We start from the raw sequence: 7,637 nt of genomic DNA on the forward strand, positions 1-7,637 counted from the left end.
ATCTAGCTAGAAGGGTAGAAAATAACGTCCTGGAGCTGCTAGGATTAATGGTGCTGTATATAGGAAAAAGAAAGCTGACCGTGTTGGGCGTGAATATTCGCGATAATGGCATCCTATTGGCTATATGTATGCTTATATAATGTACCAAGCCAAATCAACCCAATATATCAAATCTGAGGGGTCAGGAATTGTTTAATTGACAGTTGGGAATAGCTTCAATTGTTTGGTATATTTGTTAGTAGGTTTGATAGATTGGCTTTGGCGGCAGCGCTGGACGAAGGGATTCAGACGATGACGAAGACAAGATCATAGACCTGGTGCAGTTAAGATTCGAGCCGAATCAATATGTCATACTCGAAGGTATCCTTGATATGATTCAGGAAGATGTCAAAAAGTGAGTCAAATGCATTGTCTTCAATTTGATATTGGCTGCTGAGGAACCCTGAATCCTCACATGCACGTGCAGTCTTAATCAAACTTGCCCTCAGCATTAGTAATCTAGCTGACTCTAGCCCCGAAGGTCTAAAGAGTGGTCTGCACAGTGGCCTCCCCCTCCGCCAATACATGGAGGCAAGGATTTCAACCCCCCGTTCTTGAGAATCGGATGGCGCGATCTGGCGCTGAGCCAAACCAACGAGGCCTCCGAGAATCCGAGTGCGAATGATGAAGACGTTTACGGATTCTATGCTCTTGATGCCATCAATAAGGCTGTGGACAAAGAGAGACTCTTGTATGATCGAGCCGAGACGGAAGCTTTGAGCGGTCACGCGCTTGATTGGTCCGATGAGGCCGTGGACGAAGACCCTGTTGACGGAGGCTCCCATTGCCAGAACAGCAATGGATGGCTATATGACGACAGCGTGGTTCGCGAGCACAAGGGACAGGACCTTTGGGTGGCGTTTGATATTTTGTCACTGACACTTTGGGCGCAAATCCATCCTGATATGGCAGAGTTGCGAGGGCTGTCACGGTTTTGCAAGGATGGCGAGAACGAAATGACACGCCTTCTAAGGCCACAAACGGAGGAGGAACATCGGTTAACATGTTTAAATTGGCCAGTCGGTATCATGGAAGACTTCAAAATTGATGGAGAATTACGTCACATTACAATCATCTAGCTGTTGAGAAATTTCACAGTATGACCTATTCTGACTTACTTAGTTTGTAGTAGTTTTAAATCATTTATGCTGCCGAGTGTTGCTCACTGTCAGTATGAATGCGTGCGGAGAAATAATATTGAAGACAATCCAAATAGTCACCGCTTATTTCACATATTTGGAGAATGCTATTAAGAGTTGCATAAGAGAAGCTTGGGAAACCTATGCATTGACGCCCTGTGTTATTGAGCACCCAACTTCTACAAAACCCGAAGCATTTAGGTCATCCCAAACGGAACTGTGGGCGAAAACATCAACGGAACCAGTGCCGTTACTCCCCCTTTAAGTGCTTCGTCTTGATGACATACGATTCGATACTAGCCTCCTCGGATTGCTTTGGGAGTCTCTTTCGCTTTGATGAGCGTTCTCCTGAGAGACTGCTCTCAGAATCGATCAACTGCTGTAGGGGCACGGCAACATTTGCAGGGCAACCTTGAGAAATTGCCAAACGCAACTTCTCCAGATCTTCCTCTCTACGACAACAGTGCAGAATGACTTTCTCCAATACCGAGGCGACAAAAGTGGCTCTCCGTGAATCGGCCGCCAACTTCGCTGTAAGTCCCTTCAGTTCGTTACAGAAAGACGCCAGCACCGTTTCCTCTGGACGTCTTCTCGCAAGGTTTCCAAACGCCGGCTCAAAATTTGGACTCTCCAATCTGTTGATCTCTGGCACACCAAGACTAGCACCTGCTCGCAGGAAGGTGTCCAGGGTCCTGAGGTAGTCTTCGAAACACTCTTCGCCAAGGAACTTGGATAGAGCTATATCCAGGAAATGCGAGAAGACGGTACGTGCCGCAGGACGGTCCAGTAGAGGTTGATTGGGATTGGCGCCGTGGGACAACAATCGACTGAAGGTGGCATTCCTCAAGGAGTCGTTCCATCGCAGGGCAGGGAACATGCACGGTCCCGATAGCATGTTGAAAACCGACATTGTACTCCGCGCAAAAAGCACCCACGGCGAGGGTGCATCAAGCGCGCTTGGAACATCCAACTGTCGAGGTAGCAAGTTGGGATCCTCACCGCCTCCGAGAAGAATGTCGAGGACTTCTGATGAGGGCCCAGGACTCTCACCCCCGTCACGGGACATGGGCATAAGCGCTGCAAACAGCGGCGACTCGTCGAATGCGTCGAAGAAATCTGGCTGCTCGGCGATCTTTTTTGCCAGATAAGGCGACAGCTCGTGGCGAAGGAGCTCCTCGCGAAACAACAGCCTCGCGTCAAGACGATGAGAGTTGACGCCCCTGACAGTCACATGGCCGAAGCTGACCATTTCCACGATGGCGGCTTCGTACTCATCTAGGAGCTTCTCAACCTGCTGGCACTGGGTAGAACCAGGCTGCTCGGCTTGTTTGAGCGCTTCCGACGCGTAAAACAGGGCTTGGTTCAGATGCGAAATGAGCGGGCCGCTGTTCAACCCCCGTCCCTGCCTGATAACGTCTACGACAAGCGAGCTTTTCTGTCTTGTGCCTCTGAGATACCCGAGGTACGCTCCTGCGATGGATGTGAAGCCATTGTAGTCGGACGGCAGCTTGCTGCGGAGATAGTCGCCAACATCTTTTGTCGAGACGAAGTCCTTGACGGTCCTATGAAGGAACTCAAATCGATCATAAACCAGCTTGAGCAGGCCCTTTGTCTTCTGATTGATGTTGCGGACCGTCTGCTCTCTCCGGAGGGCAACGCTCTGGACGGACCCAAGCTGTTCCGAGCTCTGCAACATGGAATGGCGGCCCTGTAATTCTTTTTCCAGCTGGTGGTAGAGATCAATGTGAAGCGGTTCCAGTGCGTGCACCGCGCCCTGTAAGATGCCTGCCATCGTGCGATGATCGGCAGGATCCACACTGTCTAACATGTGTTGAAACAACTGGTCCAAGTCTGACGGTAGTTGGCTGAAGCGTCGAACGAGATATTCAATCATCTCGCCGTTGGACAGGCCCTCTCGAAAGGATCTAGTCACAAAGAACGCCCAGAGAAATACGCCGTCAGCTTGGGCGACGATTCGGTTTACGAGCTCGGCTTTCGCTAGGGTGACGCCACCGGACGCCTCGGCAGTCCATCGTTGGTCAGTCTGCAGCTGGTCGTTGACGAATTTCCGAATATCGTCCCGCGTCAGCTCATGGATATCAAGACTCTCCTGACCATCTTGGCCGAAGCTCCTCTCGAAGACTGGCCACCGACGGCTAGATAGACATATCTTGACGTGGGGAGACTTGGCCATATCAAGGAGGACTTGACAGAGTTCCGCGTGATTGCTGTCATATTCGTCCAGGCCGTCGATGAATAGACACATCCTCAATGGCATCCGCTCCGCGGTTGATAGCGCTCGCAAAGCGACAGCAAGCTCGTCCACCGACCACGGTTCTGCGGCCGCCTGCCATTTTCCAACTTTAGCAGCTGCCCAGCGACTCGGGCAGGCTATGGAGACAGCGTGCGGGTGTCCGCGAAGTAGGTCGTGGAGCAAAGATTGAAGAAGCCCTTGCCAAGATTTCTGAATCGGCGTGCCCGCGATCCAAAAGCAGTGCGTCGCAATAGCCAGTGTGCCGGTTGGGCCCGCCCAGGTCTCCAACAGCTCTTTGGTCCGAGTATGTTTGGAAATGAACTTCATGAACGTGGACTTGCCAGAACCTGGCTTCCCGGAGATCCAGAAAGTGCCACTCCCAGAAAGGAACCAATTTGCTAGCCGAGAATCGAAGGCCCATTGGAAAGTATCTTGGTGCGCCTGGGGTATGGAATCGAGACGGATGGGTCTGCTGGTGTAATTGAGGCTTGAAACAATTGTATCGGCAAGCAATGCATCCTCTGCTTCAGCTAGTCGGACAAGCAGGAATCTGAGTTGTTCGATGTCGGCCTGCGTGTAGGTGGCATCTGGATTCGACAGATGCTTTTGTGCTTGTATTCCTAAGTGTTGTAGGTCTCGTGACATGAGATCGACTTGAGATTCGTGTTCTGGTCTAGCGTAACGGTTCTGGCTTTCGAGCATCGTCAAGGATTGGCTGAGCTGGGAGATCCGAGAGCTAGGCTGTGGCGTTAGAATGAAAAGATGGTATGCTGAAGCGAGACTTTCGTTACGTACCTAAGAACATGGGCGATTTCACGCGTTACATTACTCTTGAGGCGAGCGGACTCCTCGAGCTTTAACCTCAAAATGGCTTCTGTAGCGATGTGTCCAGTTCGTCCTGTCGGCTTGTCGGTCGATCGTGTAAACACATCCTCGATACTTTCAAGGAGGACAATGGCTGCGTCCCGAGAAGAGACAAGATCTCGCAGCGGGAGGGCATCCTCTGACCGTGTGAAACTGGTCGCTAGACGCCTTTGTGTATCTGACAGTGCTAGTCTGAAAGTTTTGAGAGATCTCAGAATGGTGTCGCCGTTGTCATACGGCGCTTGTACTTTAGAGCTCTGTGCAACCGCGAAAGTCGTCTCAATAAACGAATTTGCGTTAAGAATGCACCCCGCAGTTTCGAGTGTCGAAATGGTATCCATGGTTGGCTGCGTAAATCCAGGTCCAAGATGGGCGTCTTCTACCCTGTGTGCGGCTTTCGTAGACAACGACCGCAACACCAGATTTGAGAAATTTTTCGGGATAAAAGTCGGGGGCTGTCTGACCTCCTGAATGACGAACCATCTATCGGATGAGCCCTCTACCGTAAGGCCCTCGATAAGCCTGTGCCGCAAGGATTGGATCCCATGCACAGACAATGCAGCTGCCACGTGGAGTGCTTGTCATCTCGGGTACACTAAACTAAGAGCGGCTAAATTGCTCAAAATGTTTCTTGCTTCGTCAGAATCATCGTCAAGCTAATGTTTCTTGATGCATTTTCTTATACGTTGATTGGCTCTACTCCGACCCGGGAGTTCTGGCGTCATGTGGTAGCCGATGGGATGTAGACCTTCGGACTTCCCTTTTTGGGTTGTTTTACGAGCCGTGCGGCAATACGAGCCACCACCCCACAGCAGGACGGAAGGAACCGACGGTTTTGGGACAGGATTCAGACTAATTGCTTGTCCTTAGGTTGTGCATATCTTGAGTTCATCTGACTCGAACGCAATGCATCTGCTAGAATTGTGATCACCATGAGTTGTGGCTTTCCACACCAAGTCATAGAGCGAGACAGGGAAACATCTTGCTTTTCGTTGCCATGCGATAAGCAGATGCAATTAAACATCACCCATTGGTAAACGACTGAGATAGGAGAATGTTTTCGTTACAATTACTACAGGGGTCATTAAGTCTACTTCGTTGTCTCCTCCTTGATAGACCATTTTGTCTCAATCGTGATAGCTTGCGCATTCCTCGGAAGCCTTTGGGTAGACTCCGTTTCCGAGACATCGGAGTCACCGTCATTCCCTGAACCCCTTCTCATGCCCCCGGTTCCAACCGTTGTCGTGAAGTGAGTGATGTTGCTGCCGTACATGGTCTCGAGTGGTATACCGTTCGTAAGATCCTCCACCAGGTGGTCGTGCTTGCCCGATTGGGTCGAACCGCCGAGTCTCGATACATACTCGTCTGTCTCAAATCGTCTATGTTTCCAGAATGCCCACAATGGCAGAAGCATTGGGAGACTGTTGCACAGGATCGTCAAGTGGGTCTCGAGGACAGTCAAGAATGTTGTAACGGCCAGGTTCCTCATGACCTGCGAAAGGCTGTGGACATCCATCATGATGACGAGTCTCACTACGGACGCGATAATCGCGCTTGGTGATCGTTAGCTCGGTGATCATCGGGAACAAGCATCAATCTCCGAGAGCCAAGGCGAGGGGTACCCACATGAGATTCAACAAAAATACCGCGCTGAGGCCCCATCGTGTCGAGACGCTGACCTTTCGCAGCGTCCAAATCGTGTACAGTGGGACGACCATGATTATGGTGTTGCTGATGCAGTTGAAAAGTCCGGTCGATAGAATGCTAGCCTCGTGATCGCGGCAGATATCTTTGTTCGTGGCGTGCCATTTTCCGTTCGTAAGGTGGCAGACAAGGAGAGTCTGGAGGACATTTCCAATGCCCCAAAGAATGACAATGACGAAGGTCAATCGAGTCGCAATACGCATAGGTCGACTGGTGAAAACTCGAAGGTAGAAGAAGAGAACACTGAGCTTCGTTGTCAGGCTGACGACGCCGAAGATGGTTTCGAAGGGAAGGAAAAGCTGGGCAATCTGCTGTTAGTAGACTATTCTAATAAGGGAAGTCCTTAGTACTGTCGGTATGGAACAGTCACTTACCGAGTCTACAAAAGTCCAGTTGTCACCAATTTCCGACAACTGGTAGCCAAGACCTGCGGCAGTCCCTGAGAGAGAGTTAAGACGAATATTCATTGAAATGCGCGCTATGTCGTGAGACTTACAAAGTCCTTGTAGCACTAACATGACAATGCCCTGGGGCACGGCCAACAGAGTGAAGTAATCATCCCAACCAAGTTTTGAGCCGGCCAAAACACGGGAGACAACTCGAAGGGCAACTACCAACAACGTAACAAACACCAATACCGAATTTGCGATCAAATACACCTTAGCCTCTGGTAACATAGCCATGTTGGTGTAGGGAATCATCCTGCGACCGTGGTCGTTGAAGTTTGCATGTCTGAGAACGTGCCTCTGACTTGGCGGAGAATCCAAGTGGGAAGGGAAAAGAGAGGAAAAGAATCTTCCGAGATGGTGAGAGAGGGGACAACCGCATGTTAAAGTCGAGATGTCTTGGACAACAACCGGGGTAGGGTTGCATTCAGTTTCACGCGAGGGAAACCACGCCCACATTCCTCTCGAACAGGTAATGACTCGCACTGGGGCAGAGCGACCCCCTGATCTCGCCTACCCCGGGCTGTTCAATCGAACAACTGACGATTCTGACTCGGACTACAGATCCACGTGGGTTCAGAGCGAGGAGGAACACAACTTACAGTTCATCAAAGGCGGCAAGACCGAAAAGCAAATGCGAAGATTTTATGTTTCTTTTCAACTTTCAATCTTTACAGAGATTTTTTGCACTGGTGCACTGGTACTTTTTCATGGCCAAACATCGTCAATCTTGGCTTCAACTGCATGCTAAATATAAGTGCGGAATGATAGGTTTTCACACTGCAACCACGGCGGAAATGTACGCTTAAGGTAAACATCGCCAAACGACCCATGTCCCGCTTGAGCCTTCGGTACTGGGGCTGTTAAGGCACACCCAACCTTAACAGAACAAGATCCTCAGTGGCAACCTACCAAAAGCTTGAATGCAAGGGTTGAGCGGGTTTTTAGTTGGTTGGCGTGGGCGACCCTCTACTGTAATTTACAGACCCCTGCAACACACGACAGTTCCCTCAGCTGACATTGGAAGGTGCTGTCACCTTCTGAAGCGAGGATGGCAAGGGTGTTAACCAGAGTAACAAGAGAACTGACATTTTACTGAATCGCCCCCGGCTTTAGACCAGCCTGTCTCGAATCGTGACTGGCTCGCATGTTGTCATGACGGAACTTATCGCTTCAATCCCCACAAACCGA

General features: G+C 50.5%; 3 protein-coding genes across 3 annotated transcripts; all 3 read right to left on the reverse strand.

Moving 5' to 3' along the window:
- Positions 1–1,428: 1,428 nt before the first annotated feature.
- COL26b_001316 (uncharacterized protein) lies at positions 1,429–3,456 on the reverse strand (the record flags this gene model as incomplete). Its single annotated transcript, XM_053174269.1, has 1 exon — positions 1,429–3,456. The coding sequence occupies one exon, from the start codon at positions 3,454–3,456 to the stop codon at positions 1,429–1,431; it is 2,028 nt and encodes a 675-aa protein (XP_053041579.1).
- Positions 3,457–4,136: 680 nt separating this feature from the next.
- COL26b_001317 (uncharacterized protein) lies at positions 4,137–4,637 on the reverse strand (the record flags this gene model as incomplete). Its single annotated transcript, XM_053174270.1, has 2 exons — positions 4,137–4,173; positions 4,228–4,637. 2 exons carry the CDS (start codon positions 4,635–4,637, stop codon positions 4,137–4,139), a joined length of 447 nt encoding a protein of 148 aa, XP_053041580.1.
- Positions 4,638–5,386: 749 nt separating this feature from the next.
- On the reverse strand, positions 5,387–6,683 carry COL26b_001318 (uncharacterized protein; the record flags this gene model as incomplete). Its single annotated transcript, XM_053174271.1, has 4 exons — positions 5,387–5,788; positions 5,943–6,311; positions 6,375–6,439; positions 6,497–6,683. 4 exons carry the CDS (start codon positions 6,681–6,683, stop codon positions 5,387–5,389), a joined length of 1,023 nt encoding a protein of 340 aa, XP_053041581.1.
- Positions 6,684–7,637: the final 954 nt, after the last annotated feature.

Source organism: Colletotrichum chrysophilum, assembly GCF_026319265.1.
Source record: "Colletotrichum chrysophilum strain AFK26 chromosome Unknown scaffold_6, whole genome shotgun sequence".
NCBI classification, from domain to species: Eukaryota; Fungi; Ascomycota; class Sordariomycetes; order Glomerellales; family Glomerellaceae; genus Colletotrichum; species Colletotrichum chrysophilum.